Below are 22,350 nucleotides of genomic sequence, written 5' to 3'. Positions count from 1 at the left end.
ATGCAACAAACAACTGCGAGTCACACAAACTTATTGGCGGCGGTTGGCTTCAAAGAAGCAAGCGCTATGCAGAAAATTTGTCTGCTTCGGAAACATGACCTTGCGGGACCTGCTTCCGGGCTCCCTTTTTTCTAAGTTTCAAAACTTCAAATTTTACTGATCTCGTCTTGATGAAAAAAGAATTCTTTTATGATTTAAGAATGTTTGTGTAACAAGCTGTCAATTTATTATTTAGATTTTAAAAGTGAGTTCTAGCGCCAAAACGAGGTGTCCGATTCGTCTCATTGTAAATCCATTGTGAAAAATTCTTTGAAAAATGCTCGCTCTTTACGGAGGGCACCTAGGATGTTCTCAAGTAGTGAGTGTTTAAACGAAAGGGTGTTTGTACTGTGTGTAAAAGCCTGACTGTCTGTGACCAGAAACTGATGGTTTACGTGAAGCTGAGTGAGCCTTTAAGATCAGTCTGTTAACTGATGCATTTCACCAGATCGTGTTAATCCATTTGCGGACTAGAAATAAGATTTTTTTTATTTTGTTGTTGTGCTAGTGCCTGTATTTTGAGTGGTTCAGCACCGAAAAAACGCAGCATTTACGATATGCTCCTTCCAGTGAAAAATAAAATACAAAAACACATCCGTAATTTTCTAGATTTATTTTCCAGAGTCTCAACCATACAGTAAACAGATGGTTAGGCTGACAACAACAGCAAGACTTCTCCACCTCCTCTGTTCTTTAACAGTCATAATTTTTCATGTCCCAAACAAGAAGTTACTGCTAGAAATAGGAGAACAATCACATAAACTGCTTATTCAAACACTGAAGCACTACCAAAAAGTCACTTATGTCATCAACTGACTTCTGCTGTTAGCTAAGTAAATGTAACATTCCAATCAAATTGTGCACATTTGCCTCTGTTTGTATGTAAATGAACATGCAACGGGAGTTGTGTGGTCACAAAGACAATAAACAGACCGTTTACTTACATTGACTCTTTAATAGCTACAGTGTTATATTGTAATCACACAATATAACACTCAATCACTAATTACTCAGTAATAATGCCACATTGCTTTGATTTTTCCCTAGGCACTTTTTAGTCTTCTGTCCCCTCTTTTCAAACTATATCATATATGAAAATATATCGAATACAAGGTATCTGCCATTTCAAACACTGGCAAAACGAAAAAGGGGATATGAATCACATGTCAGGTAACTGAATGGACGATTTTAGCACAGTGACTGGCTCAGACAATAACTGAAACTCTGATTTGTTTTCACCTGTGTAATTTGTGAATAAGCACACATACATGAACATGTGCAAAATATTAACATGCCTTTTCCTCATATTGTAATCCTTCCCAAAGACTAAGCAAGTGGTGCTTTTGTATGCTGACAAAACAGACAAGAATCCTGAAATAGAAAGAGCATTCCAAAAATACTCCCTGCCCTTTCCCTGCATTAAAATAAGAAAAATGTGTTTTACTCAGCTTTTCTCTTCTCTTCAAAGTAAAGTACAAGTCCCATTTCAATTAAATGGCAACCATACGCACCTGTGAGGCATACTCTTACAGCAGGAAGAAATGCTACAACTAAAACCTGTTCTACAAAAGAAATAGTATGGATAGTTTCTAGTACCTATAATTATTGATTTTATTTTGACATAAAACAAGACATGAGTATCGAGGTACTCAAAGGTTAAATTGTCAACAAAATGTGACTGCAAAAGCTTATAGGCTCAAAAGACTTTGCAAGGTGTCATGTCGCAACCTAAATAATATACATCTTTATGTGTGTAAACAATTCCGTTTTGGCCGAATCAAAGGCACCAGACACACTAAAAGTGGCTTAAACTTCACTGTATCACTGTAATCTGCTGTTCAGCCACAAACCATGTAATTTGAGATGAGGCAGACACAGAAAAGCTATTACTATTTACAGCACTTTGGCGTTTCACCAGATTTTTCAGTAGTAGTAGTTGTGAGACTGGCATTATCGCTTTGCCTTCGCAGTCCATAAGGTGTCCCATTCTGTGATTGCATACAATTGGTGCTTTGTTTCTTAATTCGTCAAATTCGATTAATTTTTCTAATAATTGAGTGGACTTCTTCTTCTTCTTGTCGTTCGCCAATATAATTGTGTGGACTTATCCAGGAGATTTGTACAATTGTTAGTACTTTGTGCAAACAATCATCAATTATGAGAGGGATGATGAAACTCACTCTTTATACCCTACACAGTAATTGTTAATACACATTTTTTATAAATACCCCTTCAAAGCCCAGACATTGCCCCAGGTAGTGACTTAACAGAGTGAGGCATGTGCCCGTATTGTTCGTCTTGTCTCTTAGAGTGCCAAGTAAATGAGCAGAGCATCGAGTATTAATGCATTAAAGGTCAAACCAATTTTAGTGTGTCTGGCGCATGTTGCTGATTAGGCCTAAAAAAAAAATAGGTGTGGTTACGGTAACCCGACCTACCCTATTTTTAGTGGCCGACCCTATAACTTTTTATTACATTTGTAAAAAAACCCACAAAAACCAAGAAAACGAGTGCAGAAAACGCAATGAAAGCGAAAACGCCCGAGTCGCACACTTATTTCCCTGTCAAGTAGGTATAATTTGTACACATTAGAAGAAAAAGTTTAAAAAAAAAAAAAAGTGATTGCCTACCTTCCTACCCTATTTTCTTGGGCTATGTTACCGTAACCACACCTATTTTTTTTTTGGCCTTACTAACAAAACTGATGAAACAGATCAACATATTATGGCAAAAGCTTGACAATCAAAACAGACCCAATAGTACAGCTAGCTTAAACATTAAACTGTCATCAATCAGATCAGAACGCTTGGTTTCATCCTCACTTCTTTCCTTGATCATACAGTACTATACACTTCTCAGTCCACTTTGCTCTATGAGGAAAAGGCCAGGAACTACATGTATTAGCATCAGACCTTACTACTTATAAGTCAAAGCCATCTTGCAAGCATATGTACCTCATGGCTGGATTATGACTTACGTTTGCTTTCCGATTCACAATACACAGGCAATGGCGCTTTCACCAAACAAAACTCAGTGAGACACATACGTCTATATACACTGACTAAAAACAATTTCAATACTACACACAAGAACTCGGTGTCTGACATATCTTCAATCATTTTTTAATTTCATTTTCAAATGACAAAAAAAACCACCCACCCAGATCTTCCTTCATCATGATGCTACATACTTTTTCTCTCTGCAGCAACAACAAAGAATAGAAAAAGTCAACAAGTTCAGTTGCCACACGCGTTACTGAAAATGCTGGTCCTGGTATCAAATTTACTTTTAGCTCAAACATGTTTTGCCTTTTTGGTGTGGTTTTAAGTACAAAGTGGAAGCATCCATGTGCTTCAAAACGAACTTCTTTCACTGGTTTTTAAGTTCACCATTCACATACAGATACACAAAATACTGTACCCGTTCTTTGTGTGTGTGTGTGTGTGTTGAATCTGATCAGACAATACACAAAATAAAGTAATCATATCAAGTCTTTCTTTATTTGGTGTTTTACGTCGTTTTCAACCACGAAGGTTATATCGCGACGGGGGAAGGGGGGAGATGGGATAGAGCCACTTGTCAATTGTTTCTTGTTCACAAAAGCACTAATCAAAAATTTGCTCCAGGGGCTTGCCACGTAGTACAATATATTACCTTACTGAGAGAATGCAAGTTTCCAGTACAAAGGACTTAACATTTCTTACATACTGCTTGACTAAAATCTTTACAAAAATTGACTATATTCTATACAAGAAACACTTAACAAGGGTAAAAGGAGAAACAGAATCCGTTAGTCGCCTCTTACGACTTGCTGGGGAGCATCGGGTAAATTCTTCCCCCTAACCCGCGGGGGGATCATATCAAGTGGGAAAACTGGACAGGATTCATGTCATGGTAAAAAACAAAGCTGGAGTTGAAGCCTCCAATCAGTCACCAGAAAGTCGACCATAGACTAGAAACAGAACTCCCACGTGCACTTGGTTTTGTCAACTTCTCGAGCAAGAGACTACCATATAGAACAGTGTCACATAGTCGACTCTTGCTGAACTGGAAAACAAACGTCAGACAGTGCTAGCAGCCCCATAAACTGTACACATTGCACATTCAAATAAGCTTACACAGAGAACCAATTCACACTACACAATAAAAGGGGCTTGGGGTCTGTATTACGCTGCTTACATTACAAACACACAAGCATACCAAAGAAAAATGCCGCTGCTATCAAGAGAAGAGACACACCAACGGGTTCACACACTGTCAAACAATCGGTCAAAACTCTCTGTCTTCATTTATGTCTTGATAATGATATGCAGCTGCAGGCTGATATTTAAGGCGTAACATCACAGATAACTTGTCCACACTATATTACAGTGAATTCACTGAGACAAAAACAAGGTTAGCAACATCAATGTACAAAAAAGAGCAAAATGCACAGGTACCTCACATCCACGAGAAAAAATAAATCAAAGAAAGTTAGATGTTTTTATTGCTATCTATTAACTGTGTTACTGGCTGCAAGCTGATAAATCACACTGTTGCCTGGTACCCTGAGGCACAAGTCACAGGCTTACCGTTTAGCGTAAAAACTAAAGTACCTTTTGTTTACTTCATATTTTTTCAACTGCGATGAAAAAGAAAGTTCGTACACAAAGCTTTCCTGTCACGGAATGCAGTACAGGGCAGAATGCAGTCAGATTAGCTTTTGAAAGACAACATCAGCATGATAAATCTGTAAGAAAAAAAATCTTGCCTTTAAAAAATTGCCTCTACCTTTGAAGATGCATTTCAGTCCAAAAATGTAAACGATGAGAACACTAAATTCACCTATCAAGCTTTGGCAATGCACAACACATTACCTTCACAGTTTCACAGCCTTTCTGAATGAAATTAAACTAGCCCAGCTTCTGTTCATATGTGATTATCATATTACATAACAACTTTACAACTACAGGGCTATCTAAGAGTCCGTATTAACTGGACAATTTCCGTAGTTTACACCGAAAGAGAAAACGTCAACAGTTCAGTCAGATTTTGATTGCATTTGACTTTTTTTTTTAGTTCTTTAACAAAAGTAACTACTATGTCCCCAAGCCTTATAGTGTTGATCTGTTGAAGTGAGCTAATGACCGGTCTATGTACGTGCACTGTATTTTGCCAGATGCAGTTGGAAATTGAAAAGCAATGCACACAGCCTGACACTGAACATGAATTCAACTTGAGTGACTTACTCAGGTGAGAAAAATTTATTTTACAAATGTACACGTGGGTTTTTTGTTGTGGCCATTACTCCAAGTTTGCAACAATGAATTTTTCATGCAAACCAGTCAAAGCCATGACCAACAAAAAGTGTGGTTAACAAAAAACAAACAAACAAACAAAAAGAACCACATGGAACTTGTGGTGTTTATTTCTTTTACTATTCAAATATGAGACTGCAACAAAGCTCATGACATGAGGCTTGGTACAATAATGCCAGCATATTCCAGCAACTTCATCATCTACCAACACCACCTTCACCGCAAGTCAAGCTCCAGTCCTTTGTTTGGACTCACACTGTTCTTAGCAAATCACAGTACATAAACATTAGCATACCAGCTATGCCCACACAGACAACAGAAAATTCCACCATATAAAACTATGGCCTATACAGGTGGTTTAACTGTTTAAGTTCTGCAAGTTTTGTCATCCATCTTTTCCTTTAGCCTGCAGTCTCAATCAGATGGAAAAAACAGCAGGCATAGGAACCACACACCCGTGATTTATTTCACTGATATCAAAGAAAGTGTGTGACAGAAAAAAAAAAATCAAATTTTGCAAGCTTGTTCTCCTTTGAGCTTGCCAGATCAAGACCAAACAATATTACATTTATTTTGGAGAAAAAAAGAGAAAAAGAAGGAACAAAACAAACACGCTTATTTTACAAACTAAAGAGCTCTGAATTGCTTTCATCTGAACTTGTCTAAACTTACATCAAATATCTTTGTACATAACTTATGTCCTTTTTTTTCTCCTTTTTGCTTTCGTGTACAAAACACAAAGGGTGAAAACTGAGACAAAAACTGGAATGACAAAAAGTTATGAAAAACAAATACATTTCCATTTCCAATCCACCGTAAAACAAACAATAAGAGCTGGATAAAACAACACACACATGAAAGCAACTATACTTTACTTTTACTGGAAATATCGCTCATTTTCACTTTCAGTTCTTATTTGTATAGGTAAGCAGCAGTATAGCACTACTGCAGTAGAGCTGTAAATAAAAAAGCTGCTAAGGACCTTCTGTACCTTGTTACTGCACTACAAACTAAAAGACAAAAAATGGAGGACTTCTTCACTTTGCTCTTGCTCCTTTAAAACAAGACAGAACCGTCTTATAATTTCAGTCTCACACAAAATGCATTACCCAGATAAAACTGATTTAACAAAAGCAGATCTGTCTTAACTTTTCATATCAAGTCATTGATGCAAGTAAAACTGGGAATGCAGAGTTTAAGAGAAATGACACCGTGGCAGCTTGACCAGTACTTAAAAAAAAGACAAATTTCAGTAAGGCCTGTTAGCACCAACAGAAAGCAGCCATTTAAGGAAAACTTTATTCCATCCAGACAGTGGGTTCAAAACCCGAAAGGAGACACTAACAGACTGCTGTCTGTCAACCCAACATTTTCCATGCCAGCTCTCTCATGTCTTCTCATTCTTGTCACTGGGAAATCCGGTAGGCCTGGCAAACTTGTCATCAATGGGTTTTGGTTTCTGAAAAAACAACAAACCCTGTTGAGGTTTACAATCTGAACCATAAAGTATATACACATATACACACACATGGGTGCAACCTGGAAAATTCCAAAAACCGGCAAAAGTTGGGGTCCAAGCTTTTTTAGTATTTAAAATGCCAAAAAAAACCTCTCCTGGAACAAAAACATCGGCAGCCGATGAAACCAAAAACCGGCTGCCGGCGTGTAGCCGGCAGAGTTGCACCCATGCACACACACATATACACACACACACAAACACACACACACACGAACACTTCTGGGACAATGATGTCGATGGTCACACCTTTGAATCTGAAGAATTGCTTTGTAACATTCTCAAGAAAGCGGGAAACAGTTGCACGAAGTAGCAGAAAACCGGTTCTAGTCTTCTGGCAGAAAACAGGTTCTAGTCTTCTGGCAGAAATAGATTCTCAGTGAGTCATTGGTATCATGGTGCTCGGCAGTGTCCACCGTCTTTTCTGGGTGGGGGCTGCATGACTTTTTTTGCTTTCAAAACAATTGTACTTTACAAAGTCCTGGTACGAACTCTCATTTTACAATATCGGGGAGGTCAATTATAATCCGGAAAAGAAAAAGAAAGCAGGCCTGGTGCATGAATATGAAAAGGACAACTCACGCTAACCTGAGCTCCGAAAGCCCCTTGCATGCTGCAGAGGACAGGTGGGGAAGTTCCAGGCATAAAAGCGCTGGGTTGATAGGCCATGCTCGTGTGCGGGACGGAGCCTGAACAACCAGAGACTGGAGCCGACTGGTGAGCGCCTGAAGTGTGAGGGGGCTGCATTGGTGCGTGGAAAGGCTGGCCGCCAGGGGCTGAGCGTCTCATGGGGCTTGGGGGGCTCTTGGCAGCCACGTAGGTCCCTGCTGAGTAATGACAAATGATACGAAATAAGACATGATTTTTGTGTGTATTGTCCACATAATACAACTGATGCATTGGAGAGTGTAATTTCTCAGATCTGAGATAACACAAGTTAATTTGATTTGATTTGATTTGATTTATCTGACTGCAAAATAAATAGGTATATAAACAGTGGAACCAAATTGTGTAAAAATGTCCATGACACATGCACTTGATACAAAAGAGGAATATTTAAGAACAGCTATTAATGCAGGGTGAAAAGGTGTTAAAGATTAGCAAGCTTTTTCCATGAGAATTCCCAGTATTTTTTTTTTCTTCTCTTCATGTGCGCATGTGGCCACACACACACACAAAAGAGAACAGAAAACGTTATTTCTGAACAATTCCCTTCAATGAAAGGATGACAAACAAATCAGATAGAAAAGTTTAATTTACTTTAAATCTTATTAGGCAAAGAGTACAAGATCTACTGCTGGAACAAAGCCATTGTGTCCTGAATAGAGTAAGATCAGCCTCACAGGAAATGGTCTCAAGGTCCAAAACACTTTTTTTGTATAATTACCAGGTGACATTGGGCGTGGTTGGTTCGAGCCATAGGGAATAGGACTTGAAACGGTGCGTGGGCGAGCCATACCAGTGTCATGCTGCTTTGTCATCTCATTGAAGTGCCTGCAAAACCAATGACACAACCCTTCTTTAAAGTAACGTTTGATTACATAATGATAGTCTCAATCGCTGATCATAAACTTACTTCTCACTGGCTTTCACGAGAAACATAATGAACTTACTGAAACATACCAATAATAAACACAGCAGAACCACACACTCAAGCTTTACCTTTGACCACAGGGATAGACACCTTATCGAACAAATCTTGGGTAAGGGAAGTGATTAATTCACATTCACCAACACAAGCTCTAACAAGTCGCGTATGGCAAAATCACTACATTTAGTCAAGCTGTTAAACTCACAGAATGAAACTGAACGCACTGCATTTTTTTTCACCAAGACAATACAGCTTTGTCAATCCCCACGGCACTTTTCCCGTGCAACAAGAAGTGAAATTGACAAGGCAGAAGAGCGCAATAGCGTACTGCAGTAAGCAGGAAAGCGCGCTTTTCTGTATTCTTTTTAACTTTCTGAGCTTGTTTTGAATCAAACATATTATATCTATATGTTTTTGTGATCAGAAAATGACAAAGAATAAGATTAAACCATGTTTGGATCAATTTCTTACATTTTAATCATAGTAGTAATTAACCTATTTTCGTTAATTGTGACCATAACATATGTATATATTTTTAGATTCAGAATTTGATGAAGAATACAATACAATCAATTTTAATTCTGTTTGCAAGAATTTGATTAAGATGACAACTTTAATTAGCAAACTCATTGATTAACTTTTAAGCCTCCAAGCTGAAATGTAATCCCCTAGTGCGGACTTTGTCGAAGATTACTTGACCAAACTTTCAACCAATTTGGTTGAAAAATAAGCCTGAGGACGTGACAGTGCCGCCTCAAGTTACACTAAATGACGTCATCGAAGACATTTATCGGGAAAAAAAAGGTCCTGGGATATCATACCCATGTGAAGTTTCATGAAGATTGGTCAAGTAGTTTTCTCGGAACCGATCTATACACACACACACATACATACACCACACCCATATCTCGATTCCCAGTCAATGTTAATACATTTAGTCATAACTTGACTAAATGTAAAAACAAGAATCCCTGGAACTTACCTCTCCTCATCCATTTCAAGGCTTGACTCGCTTTCAGACAGGTGACGACACAGGTTTTCACGACGCTCCATTTCAAGCTGCAGACGGCGCTGCAGCCTTAAGTTCTCCTCACGGATGTTTCGTTCCTCTTGAGCGTACTGAGCCATTTTCTCTGCATCTGAAACAGCAGACATGCTCAGGATTAGGGCAAGGTCAACACAACAATATATGAAAAAACACCAGCTAACATATTCAAAAGAATTTTTTTGTTTAAAAGCACCATAACATACAGTGGCACAGTACACAATGCACTAGACATCCCTTTTTTTTCTCCCCTCAAAATTCTGAGAGCAGTTCCAGAACTTTTTTCAGTCAGTTTATCTGGCCTACCGACAGCCCAGCCGCATCAGTCCTGTTCTGCACTGCAGATGTTCTGTCCGAGTTCAGAGGAAAGACGCTCCACTTGTACCAGCTGGCGAGGATTCCACTAAGCTGTGGATAAAAAAAAGGACACTTTGACAATACTTTCGACTGGTCAAGTCATGTAAAGCTGACTTTGGATTGGAACTGTAATTGTAAAGACTTCCAGTGAAAATGAAGATCCTGCAAATAAGAGTGCTTGACCGTTACGAGACCACAGGAGCTCACAAAGTTTTACTCACGTTCAATCTGAGCCGATCTGAGCTGTCCCTTGAGGCCGGTGACCTCTCCCCTCAAGTTTTCAATGTGCTGCACCAGATTCTTGGCAGTGTCACCGTTGTTGATGTCACGAGGCGAAGGGGGAGCAGACACTGGCTGGTCCAGCTTTTCCTGAAGTAACCTGAAAGATAAAAGTATTGTTATGTATGAGTGAAACGCTACAATGATTAAAAAAAACAAGACGTCTCTTTCTGACCCTATATTCCAAAGTGGAATGTTGGCGTCAAAAGGAAAACAAAGTTCTACAAGAAGTTACAATGCAAACAATAGTGTCTGTGACGATTTATTAGAACGACCTACGATTGAGGACAACCAAGACTATCGCGAGTACATTCTATCGCATTGGAGTGACCGAGATATCGCAGAGTAACATAACTCACGTCATCAATCACATATGACGTAAGCTGGATTTTACGTGTGTCATTCCGAAGCAAGAAGCAGTAAAACAGAGAGTTTAGAATATTATTGTTTGCTAACAAGAAAAGGAAATACAGGTAGGAAAATAGAAAGGAACACCTGAAGCTTTGAAGAATTAGATTGAATGGTCCATAAAGGGAAAGGCGGGAGGATTATTTCTTGGTGATAAAATGTAGGAATGTCATAACCAACGCAAAATAGTTCTAACCGATTGTGAGATGGAAAGGAAACATCTTCCATGTCCACAAGAACGAAGAATTCGTTTTCACTAGCTTAATTTGAAGTAAGTACACGAGATTAATTATCGTTCAAACCAAATAAGTAACAGGCATACTAATATGTGAAAGCGGCATAATCAGGACAAGAAAAAGATGTGGAATTCATAATTCATTGAATGTATGTAATTGACTTTCATGACAACGAACATCAACGATTCGTTTTGGGAACATAACCAGAAATTTAGTTAGTTGCTTGATATTAACACATTCTATTTGTTCCAGGCTTTGGTCGCTTGTTTGTCTCGCTTGACCGCAAGACTTGCAACTCGTCGTTTTGATGACAGACGAATCGGGAGTTAACACAACTACGTTCCAAGAAGATTCATCGCGGTTTACGTGAAGAGAGTGACGTTGGAAGCGTACGAAGTCGAACATGGAATGAAAGACTAAGTGACAATTCGAGACTTCAGTAGAATTCCATCTGATACTATTTATGAAAGTAACAAAAGGCAGACAGGGTGTTTCTGCAATTTATTTAATGTGAGCGGAGAATGTGACGGTGAACAATCCATTAGGCCTATACAATCTGCTACGAATTCATGAGAAGATGAGAAACTTTGAGGATGATGTGAAATCCAGTGGTGAAGAGGTGGACGAGTAAGCGTGAAGGAACAGTGACCTGAACGGGAAGTGCGCCTGAGCGCTACGTCTGGAACACCGAACAACCACATGAGAAGAAGAGGAGAACAGAACACAATGCCGAAGATGCCTGGAAGATCTTGTTAGAAGCCAGAAGCTGAATAAAAGCTGAGTCTAAATTTAGATCAATCACCAAGCATCGTTGATGATCGTTGTGTGCATGTCTGTCTTCTTATCCTTTACACCCACAAGATAATATCCAATTTAGATTCTTAATAACTGATAAGTCCAAAGGAATGACGTAGAAAATAAACCCTAGACAACGATAACACACATTCCTTCAAGAAATCAGTAACAAATGGGGGCTCGTCCGGGATCGCTAAATTCGTGATATGAATTTGTGTGTTGTGTGTATGTAATTCATCTCATCATCATCACTTTTGTTAAATAAATACAGTATCACTAATTAACTGTAGTGTCAGGTCTAGTCCATGGGAAGGTTGATTAACTCAACGTAGTAAATTACGACCCAACAGAGAGATCTGTTCGGTTGTGTTGGGTAGCCAGAATGTAAAGAAACGGCTCTGATATTTCTTTTCTGGATGAAAACCAACGGAAACATAAATCGGGATTGTAGGATAGTTCCGTAATTTATATAGTGTGTTCTGGTAATATTCAAAGTCTAGTGTGACTGTAGAATAAAGACAGAGTAGATGCATGTATATTTAACCTGCTAGGATCAATCAGAACGGTCAAGTAGACTAAGATTAATCAGCAACTAAGGGTTAGTATATTTTATGTTTCTCTGATTACCAGAAGCTCGACTATAAAGAATGAATGGTAAAAGCTATTAGTAATCGTAGAGTAGTTACACGACAGAACATAGCTGTTCTAAGTTTGAACACCATACAATTCAGCTCGTCAAGTTGACGTGGGTGGCAGGTTTAGTCAATAGTTTTCGCGACCGGGCCGGGTACGAAATTGAGACTAAAGTCACATATTTTGCATTACATAAAGTGTAAGCATTATAACGACTGTGTAAGGCACAGTTTTTGCTTTTCGGAAGCGCGATTTAATTTCGTCCGTGTTATAAATCGGGAATTTTAATTTTCGTTTACGACGACATCAAGATGAACACGCGCGGATCCGAAGCAGCTCGCGCTGAGCGAGAAAATAATCTGGCACTGGCAGACAGAGAAGACACAGAAGAAAATGGCGAGATAAATACGTGTGCAACCAACCCGAAATTGACAGCACTCGAACGCACGAAAGAACTCTTGGAAGAAGGAAAGCTCTTGGAGTTGACAGGTACTGAGTTGCGTGAATTCGTTCTTCAACAGAAAGAACGTCAGCGCGAGCAAGAAGAACGTCGACTAGAACGAGAAGAAAGAGCTCGTCTCGAAGAACTTCGAATTCAAGTCGAATTAGCTCGAGCTACAGCTGAACATACCGGTGAAAACAGTAACCGGAATAACAACCGCAACGATGAACCTAGATCTCGAGACAACTACCAAGCTAAGCTACCTTTCTTGGAAGATAAAGACGACATCGAATCTTTCATACTCCAGTTCGAGAGACATGCAATGAGCTACAATTGGGAGGAAGCAACATGGGCTGTGAAAATGTCTTCACTACTGAAAGGACAAGCAAGGATTGCTTACGCCAGAATGAAGAACGAGGATGCAGGTAATTATTATCTTCTGAAGAAGACGCTGTTGGAGCGATGCAAGATTACTGCAGAATCATACAGGGAGAAATTCCGACGCACGCGGAAGAACCAGGATGAAAGTAGCACAGAGTACATAACGCGAATTTCATTGTACCTGGACCGCTGGATAGAAATGTCCGAGAAAGGAGGCACTGTAGAGGATTTGAAAGACATTTTTCTACAAGAGCAGGTACTCGACAACATGCCACCAGAACTAGTCACATACGTCAAAGATAGAGAACCCCGAAACATCGATGATGTCATCAAGTTGTGGGTACGATACGATGAAGCCAGAACAAGTTCAATTCGGAAGGTACGGACACTTGAAGGAAAGAGCAACGAAGGAAAAGGGAAAGAAGGAAGGAGAAATGAAGAAAGAGGAAATGGAAGACGAGGCTACAATGACAAAGGAAAGAATGGTCGGGACCATGGAAGAAGATCCGATGAGAAAGAAGGATCAAACTCAAAGCCAAAGGTTTCCTGCTACTTTTGTCAGGGTCCACATTTCAGATACGACTGTCCGAAACTGAAGAAGAAAGAAGAAGCTGGTGCAGCGATGCAAGAAGATGAAGAGAATTTTCAAAGATCGTCTTACGACATGCTGTGTGACGTCTGTGAGAAGAAAAACTTCACGAAGTTCTCACAAGTATTAGTTGAAGGAAAACCTGCGACCGCATACAGAGATACAGGAAGCACGTCAATCATCGTCGATGCAGATCTAATCCCAGAAGGGAAGATTTCATCTCAAGTAAGAGAAACGACGTTGGCGAAGAAGAATGTGAAAGAAACGCTGCGGACCGCCAAGATACATCTCGATACACCTTACTTCGTAGGAGAAACGGAGGTAAGCGTGATGGAAAACCCTGTCCATCCTGTACTCATTGGAAACAAGATGGGTGTGGGATCGGCAAGAAAAGAGACTCCTGTATATCCTATCAGGAATCCAGAGTTGAAAGAGACGGCTGCCGCTGTCACTACTCGACAAGAAGAGAGAAGAGAAATGGAGGAACAAGAAAAGACTCCAACATTTCCAGAAACTGACCAGTTGTTTTCATCAGTAGATCTGAAGAAAGAACAACGAGAAGACCACACGCTGAACAGACTACACGTTCTCGCAGAGACGAAGATCGTGAAAGGAAGGGTCACGTTCGTCCATGTCAAAGGCATACTGTATCGACAGTATATGGACAAATATGGAAAAACGCATCAGCAAGTGGTGGTCCCGATACAGAGGAGAAGTAAGGTGCTCAGCGTAGGACACGATACTCCTATGGCTGGCCACTTAGGTCACAAGAAGACACGTGAGAGAGTTTGGCAGGATTTCTACTGGCCCGGAATGGTGGGAGATATCAGAAGATACTGCATGTCGTGTGACACTTGTCAACGGACGACACCGAAAGGACGCACAAAACGTGTGCCGTTAGGGAAGATGCCCGTTATCGACACGGCGTTCAAACGAGTGGCAGTAGACCTCATCGGTCCCATCAAACCTATCTCCGAGTCCAAGAAACAATACATTCTCGTAATGGTAGACTACGCCACTCGTTATCCAGAGGCTGTCGCCTTGAAGGACATCCGAGCTGAAACCGTAGCAGAAGCACTATGGAATTTCTGGACTAGATTAGGGATTCCAGATGAAATACTGACGGACCAAGGAAAACAGTTCACATGCGAGTTGATGCAACAAGTGAACCAACTCCTCCACATCAAGGGATTGACCACAACCCCGTGGCATCCTCAGGCCAATGGGTTAGTTGAAAGATTCAACGGTACGCTCAAGTCTATGCTCAAGAAGCTGACTATTGAACAACCCAAGAAGTGGGATCAATACCTACCAGCCTTGCTGTTCGCCTACCGAGAGGTCCCACAGGACTCATTGGGATTCTCGCCTTTCGAACTCTTGTTCGGTCGCACAGTGAAAGGTCCTATGCACGTGCTACGACAACTGTGGACGGAAGAAGATGCGTCAGACGAAATCAAAACAACGGCAGAGCATGTGACAGAACTACGGAATCGTATTGAAGGAACTTGCAAGATCGCGCGAGAGAATCTCGCCAAGTCATCAACACGGCAGGCTCAATACTACAACAAGTTTGCCAAGAAAAGAGCATTCGTTGTAGGAACCAGAGTCCTGCTGCTGCTTCCCACAAAACGGAACAAGCTGGAGTTAGCTTGGAAAGGACCGTACTTAGTGGAAGAGAAGATCAACTCGTTTGACTATCGTGTCAAAGTGGGAAAAGTTTCCCGAGTCTACCACATCAATCTTCTTCGACAGTACCATGAGAGAGACATTATGTTGGAACAAGAAGTCCCTGGTGTCGACGAAGAAGAAGAAGAAGTTGTGGCAGTCGTGGTGGTTGATCTGGAAGAACGCGAAGATGAATACTACGCAAATGTGGAAAACGTCGCGCATATACCCATGCCAGCGACGAAACGCAACGAAACTGGAAAAGATGTACATATCTGTACAGGGTTGACAGCGGAGCAACAAAGAGAAGTTCGAGAAGCTTGCGAAGAAGCCAACGAGAACTTGACTGATGTTCCAAAACCCACCGACCTGGAAACATGTACGATCAAGATGACGGACAAACGTCCAGTGTATGTGAAGCCACGTCCGATACCCCATTCTCAAGTCGAGATTGTAGAGAAAGAAGTGAAAGAAATGCTCGAACTAGGAGTCATTGAACCCGCTACATCAGCGTACAACTCACCGATCGTGTTGGTAAAAAAGAAGCCGTCGGGAGCAGTCCGGTTTTGCAATGATTTCCGCGAATGCAATAAGTTAGTGGAGTTCGACACGGAACCAATCACCGACGTGGAACACCTGTTTGCAGACCTCTCAGGAGCACGCTATTTCAGCAAACTAGACCTCACAAAAGGGTATTGGGCGATACCGATTGCGAAGGAAGACCGGTGCAAGACAGCTTTCAGCACATCACTCGGCACATTCCAATGGATCTACATGCCATTCGGCTTGAAGACAGCAGGCAGCATCTTCAACCGTATGATGAGAAAACTTCTCGGACCATTGAACCGAAGAGACGTCCATCACTTCATGGATGACATTTTGATCGCATCCGCAACGTGGGAAGAACACATTGCATCGATTAAAGCAGTCCTACAGAGATTGAAAGAAGCGAACTTGGCAGCCAAACCTTCGAAGTGCTACTTTGGATTCAGCCATCTGTCATACCTCGGGCACGAGATCGGAAATGGAAAGAAGTGGCCTGAAGACGAGAAGATTGAACAGATCCTGAAAGCCAAAGCACCAGAGACAAAGAAGGAACTGCGGGCCTTTTTGGGATTGAGCGGATTCTACAGATCTTATGTGTCACAGTACTCTGAGATCGCTGCAGTTTTGACAGACAAAACGAAGAAACAAGAACCCGAGAAAGTGAAGTGGAGTCCAGAATGTCAGACAGCATTCGAAACTCTGAAACAGAAACTGGCTGCAAACCCAGTACTGATGATTCCCGATCATCAACTTCCTTTCGTCCTGAGAACCGATGCATCTGATCGAGGCATGGGCGCCGTGCTGATGCAAGACCAAGGAAAGGGTTTGCAACCCATTGCGTACGCGAGCAAGAAACTGAAAGGAGCAGAAGAGAATTATGCTACTGTTGAGAAGGAATGTTTGGCCACAGTCTGGGGCATCCAGAAATTCGAACGATTCCTCTACGGGAAGCATTTCACCCTTGAAACCGATCATCAACCACTGCAATACCTGCAGAGGATGAAGCCAACCAACCCTCGATTGATGAGATGGGCACTACAGCTGCAGCCCTACTCATTCACCATCAAAGTCATTCCAGGGAAAGACAACATCGGGGCCGACTATCTCAGTCGGGCTTCATGAATGAGTTGATGTGAACCATTGAAGTGACTACCAATCTGTGTCTCAAGACTCATGTAGAATCTGAACCTGTTATTATGTTGAAATAAAATTGATTGGTGCTCTGAATGGTGTAGAGTCGTTTTATATAAACCATAAAGATAGATTGAGTACAATCTTCCCCTTCCATGGGCATTTGTGACGATTTATTAGAACGACCTACGATTGAGGACAACCAAGACTATCGCGAGAACATTCTATCGCATTGGAGTGACCGAGATATCGCAGAGTAACATAACTCACGTCATCAATCACATATGACGTAAGCTGGATTTTACGTGTGTCATTCCGAAGCAAGAAGCAGTAAAACAGAGAGTTTAGAATATTATTGTTTGCTAACAAGAAAAGGAAATACAGGTAGGAAAATAGAAAGGAACACCTGAAGCTTTGAAGAATTAGATTGAATGGTCCATAAAGGGAAAGGCGGGAGGATTATTTCTTGGTGATAAAATGTAGGAATTTCATAACCAACGCAAAATAGTTCTAACCGATTGTGAGATGGAAAGGAAACATCTTCCATGTCCACAAGAACGAAGAATTCGTTTTCACTAGCTTAATTTGAAGTAAGTACACGAGATTAATTATCGTTCAAACCAAATAAGTAACAGGCATACTAATATGTGAAAGCGGCATAATTAGGACAAGAAAAAGATGTGGAATTCATAATTCATTGAATGTATGTAATTGACTTTCATGACAACGAACATCAACGATTCGTTTTGGGAACATAACCAGAAATTTAGTTAGTTGCTTGATATTAACACATTCTATTTGTTCCAGGCTTTGGTCGCTTGTTTGTCTCGCTTGACCGCAAGACTTGCAACTCGTCGTTTTGATGACAGACGAATCGGGAGTTAACACAACTACGTTCCAAGAAGATTCATCGCGGTTTACGTGAAGAGAGTGACGTTGGAAGCGTACGAAGTCGAACATGGAATGAAAGACTAAGTGACAATTCGAGACTTCAGTAGAATTCCATCTGATACTATTTATGAAAGTAACAAAAGGCAGACAGGGTGTTTCTGCAATTTATTTAATGTGAGCGGAGAATGTGACGGTGAACAATCCATTAGGCCTATACAATCTGCTACGAATTCATGAGAAGATGAGAAACTTTGAGGATGATGTGAAATCCAGTGGTGAAGAGGTGGACGAGTAAGCGTGAAGGAACAGTGACCTGAACGGGAAGTGCGCCTGAGCGCTACGTCTGGAACACCGAACAACCACATGAGAAGAAGAGGAGAACAGAACACAATGCCGAAGATGCCTGGAAGATCTTGTTAGAAGCCAGAAGCTGAATAAAAGCTGAGTCTAAATTTAGATCAATCACCAAGCATCGTTGATGATCGTTGTGTGCATGTCTGTCTTCTTATCCTTTACACCCACAAGATAATATCCAATTTAGATTCTTAATAACTGATAAGTCCAAAGGAATGACGTAGAAAATAAACCCTAGACAACGATAACACACATTCCTTCAAGAAATCAGTAACAGTGTCACGCAAGATTTCAGTTTCTGCTTATGTATGTCTTCCATGGGAATGACAGATCACTGCCAGGCTGTGCACCAATCAATATCACCAAGCAATATTTAGGGCACAATCACTTCAACTTTTTGAAATAGAGACAGTTTTCATTTTGCAAAAAGATCTTCAAGTTTAACTGTAACACCTATCAATAAAACTTTACCTGAAAATGCTTCATAAAATTCTAACACAACCCAAAGAGGAACCTAAAGGACAAAAAAGCAGCATTTTAAGCTACAGCTGTGTCAAAATAATTTTAAAACATGGTTGTACAGACTGAATTAAAAACTCAGCTGTTGCAATAGTCAACATACCTTTTCTCAGCCTCCAACTTATCCATACGCTTCCACAGACGGTTTACTAAAGATTCTTGCTCCTGCTCTAACGCATTCTCCAGCTCAACTTTCTCTCGGCGCAACTGAAAACAAGAGTACATGAAAGAGTTATGGACAATGGTTGTCGATTCACTTCAATACCTTTAAAAAAAATGCTTTCCTTCGTCTTACACTTACATTGCATTACACTAAATTTGTGCTGCTCATTCTTTAGCATAATGCAAACAAACCTTAAAAATTCATCCTGGAATCTGCCACAAAGGCATCTGACCTGTTCTGAAACTAATTTTGTTTATGAAAACACAGTATTTTTGATGTACAGTCAGTTTCTGCATGAAGAATTACTTTCTTCATTTGCTAGACTTACACATTACACACATGCATCACAATAACAGCAGTGCTTCCATTTTGTCCCCTCTTTGCGGGCTTACTTGCTCCAAAGTCTGCTGCTTGTTGTAGGTGTCTGCCTCCAGTTTTTCTATCTTGCGCATCAGCTTGTTAATCTGTGCCTCCTGCTCTTTCTCCAGGGTCTCCTCCAGTTCAATTTTCTCTTGTCGCAACTGCAAAATTCAAACAGAAGAATCACCTACTTTTTCTCAATTTGTTTCAGTAAATACATGTATTTCGAAGACAAAGTAACAGGGCTGACCAAATGTACTGGTCCCTTTTTCCCCAAGTGTGTACTTTATGCGTCTGTGATTCTCAGGGGTACATGAACTTGCATGAAGTTCTTCTGGATAACAACAGCGAAAGCAGCAAGCAAAAAGGCAGCCTGCATAAAACAATGAATGAAAAGCTTACTGACATAGTAACAATCAGACGCGAGTGTTTCCTTCAGTTTGTGCGGAGGAAATAGGGACGGGATGACCAATCCTTGAAAATTTCAATCTGTCAGTCACAGGTCATAATGAAGGCAAAGTGATAGATTGTACACACAAAAAAGGCACGACTTCATGCTCCCTTCTCTAGCTCCCACAGGTCACTTTCTGATTACTGATAACATGAAAAGAACTGTCTTTCATTTTGCACCTTCCCTTTTACTTGTAGTTGTACATTCTGCTTAGATTTACCTTCTTCATGTATGGACTGATTCTGAAACCGTGTGAATAAAAACTAATTTCTGGAAACCAGCCCTGTACACTCGTTGTCATGAAAAAAAGGATGACTCATATTTGATTTACAAATAGCAACAGTACAAAATAACTACCTATTGTACTTTAATCAATTGTCTGCATTTCAAGTTTTTACTGTATGCTTTCCTACCTCTTCAATTCTCAAATTCCAACTTGGACACTGTTCTCCAAACTGATCATATTTTTTTCAACACAAGTTTAATTCTCTTTTAACTCCTCCTCCTCCTCCAAATTTTTTTTTTTTTTTAAATTAGCAACTTCAGCAAGGCAAACCTTAAAGAGCTTTCTTGAAAGATCATTAGTAAGGTACTCCTCCTCCTGCTCATAGTTCATGGCCAGACGCTCCTTCTCTTTCTTCAGGGCGTGGATCTCCTTCAGCAATGTGTTGCTGATAAACTCCTCTTCCTGCTCAGCCTTGGCTTGCTGCAACATGGGGGGTAAAAAAAATGAATTGACAGGAAATTGTTTGAAAGTGAGACACATAATTGCCACTACCAGTGTTGTTCCCAGACAAAGAGGACAATCGGTCAGTTGAACCTGGACAGAAAATATGTATAGGTATTAGGTCCAAATGTGCTGGCGAAAAAAAAAAATTCAGTCAGCAGTGTTGATCCCAGCCTCAGAGGACAAAATGTCAGTTGGACCTGGATTGAAAATATTGCTGGGTCCAAATGTCCTGGCTTTATTCACTTAGTATGAAAATTCCATCAATCAATCAATATGAGGCTTATATCGCGCGTATTCCGTGGGTACAGTTCTAAGCGCAGGGATTTATTTTTTATTTTTATTTTTATGCAATTTATATCGCGCACATATTCAAGGCGCAGGGATTTATTTATGCCGTGTGAGATGGAATTTTTTTACACAATACATCACGCATTCACATCGGCCAGCAGATCGCAGCCATTTCGGCGCATATCCTACTTTTCACGGCCTATTATTCAAAGTCACACGGGTATTTTGGTGGACATTTTGTATCTATGCCTATACAATTTTGCCAGGAAAGACCCTTTTGTCAATCGTGGGATCTTTAACGTGCACACCCCAATGTAGTGTACACGAAGGGACCTCGGTTTTTCGTCTCATCCGATTGATGGTAAGAAGACATTCTAAACATGTATGTCAAAACCATCTGACAGTAGACAGATACATGTACAAAAAAAGTATGCATCAATGACCAAAGACCAAGGCCTTGGAATAACACTGAAGCACTAGCTGTGCTTCTTTCTTTTCTTTTCAATTTCTCTTCAGCAGAGCAGCAACAAGCTTTTATGCCTTCACCAGCAAATATGTATTGCCTGTTTATTTCACCCTTACCTAATCATTTCTAATGCACTCGCAAATCTCCTCCACTTGCTGGTATAGATGTGCAGTTCATACTACAGAAGGGTGGAGTTTTTTTTTTCTATGAGCTGATCCCATGCAAGTGCAAGCAGTCAGGAATAACATAAAGGATATGTGTGTGTATCATGTGTATTTGTGTGTACACATGATTGTTAGTGTGTGTGTGCGTGTGTTTACATACATGTGTGTGTGTGTGTGTGTGTGTGTGTGTGTGTGTGTGTGTGTGTGTGTGTGTGTGTGTGTGTGCGTGCATGAATACTGTGATCAAGCTGACTCATTTTCTAAAAGTGTATGCTTTTGCTACGGAATGACTCATGCAAGGTGTAACAGTCTAACACACCTTAAAACGGTAAGATACAGTTGCCGTGTGTATTAATACCAGCAAGTGGTTGATTCCAACAATAAAACAGCCAACAGCATAAGTTAAAAACAACACATCACACGACAGACAATAACTCTTTATCGATATCATGCTTACGATTGAAACGCTGGCTTTTCGCAGCTCTCTGTTCTCCTCTTGTAACGACTTGCACTTTGACTTGTAAGATTCTAGCTCCATTTTCAGCACTCTGTTCTCTTGCTGCAGAGATTCAATTCTCTTCTGTAAATGTTCAATGTGAGCAGGAGAGGGCGGTTTGAGCGTTGGTCCTCCATCAATGGAGCTTGTGTCACTCTCGAGCTCACTGGCACTGTCCGCCATTGTTCCACTCGTGCTTATGCCGTGATGACTCTCCGTCTTTGCTCTGTTCTTTTGGCAGTACACACTCGGCAAGAATATGCACACTGCTCCCTGAAAGCAGGGGGGTGTCACTTGGAAAGCCTCTCTGTTCTCACGGACACAGGCTCGACTAGACAACACAGAGACTTGTTTGTCAACAGTAGCCAGACAGGCATAGCCAGGAGACCTTGGTTCTTGCAACTAGGGTCAATGCCATATGCACGGGGAGACGCTATTGTGTAAGGTTTGTTTTTATTATAAGGTCTCCTAACTTCTTGTTTTCGGGGCAAGTGTGAACTACAGGCTCAATTCTTTTG

The 22,350-nt window shown here is 40.7% G+C and overlaps 2 protein-coding genes and 1 long non-coding RNA gene across 4 annotated transcripts in view; 2 read left to right on the top strand and 1 right to left on the bottom strand.

Annotated features, from left to right (window-relative positions):
• LOC138959507 (ankyrin repeat domain-containing protein 54-like) overlaps window positions 1–22,350 on the top strand; it is a 96,039-nt gene that overhangs the window by 11,942 nt on the left and 61,747 nt on the right. The gene's annotated exons all lie outside the window — the stretch shown is intronic.
• On the bottom strand, window positions 638–22,257 carry LOC138959502 (coiled-coil domain-containing protein 6-like). Of its 2 annotated transcripts, none has more exons than XM_070331021.1 (9): window positions 21,794–22,257; window positions 20,245–20,394; window positions 19,270–19,398; window positions 18,818–18,921; window positions 10,067–10,224; window positions 9,426–9,582; window positions 8,240–8,346; window positions 7,435–7,679; window positions 638–6,795 (listed from the first exon to the last, which is right to left on the bottom strand). In XM_070331021.1, the coding sequence occupies exons 1-9, from the start codon at window positions 22,013–22,015 to the stop codon at window positions 6,724–6,726; spliced, it is 1,344 nt and encodes a 447-aa protein (XP_070187122.1). In that variant the 5' UTR covers window positions 22,016–22,257; the 3' UTR covers window positions 638–6,723. The 2 variants fall into 2 exon arrangements, with proteins under 2 accessions (XP_070187122.1, XP_070187123.1); XM_070331022.1 differs by having other exon boundaries at window positions 7,441–7,679.
• On the top strand, window positions 10,375–11,573 carry LOC138959493 (uncharacterized). Its single transcript, XR_011453727.1, has 2 exons — window positions 10,375–10,803; window positions 11,021–11,573. It is a non-coding gene; the product is annotated as an uncharacterized lncRNA (long non-coding RNA).

Source organism: Littorina saxatilis, linkage group LG2 (genome assembly GCF_037325665.1).
Source record: "Littorina saxatilis isolate snail1 linkage group LG2, US_GU_Lsax_2.0, whole genome shotgun sequence".
Lineage (NCBI taxonomy): Eukaryota > Metazoa > Mollusca > Gastropoda > Littorinimorpha > Littorinidae > Littorina > Littorina saxatilis.
Note: the sequence above shows the minus strand (reverse complement) of the source record. Positions and strands in the feature narration are given on the sequence as shown.

Coding starts and splice junctions, on each gene's coding strand:
- LOC138959502 (XM_070331021.1), bottom strand. CDS start 22,015: ATGGCGGACAGTGCCAGTGAGCTCGAGAGTGACACAAGCTCCATTGAT. Junction 20,395..21,793: donor GAAAAGCCAGCGTTTCAATC/GTAAGCATGATA, acceptor CCCATGTTGCAG/CAAGCCAAGGCTGAGCAGGA. Junction 19,399..20,244: donor TTTCAAGAAAGCTCTTTAAG/GTTTGCCTTGCT, acceptor TGAATTTTGCAG/TTGCGACAAGAGAAAATTGA.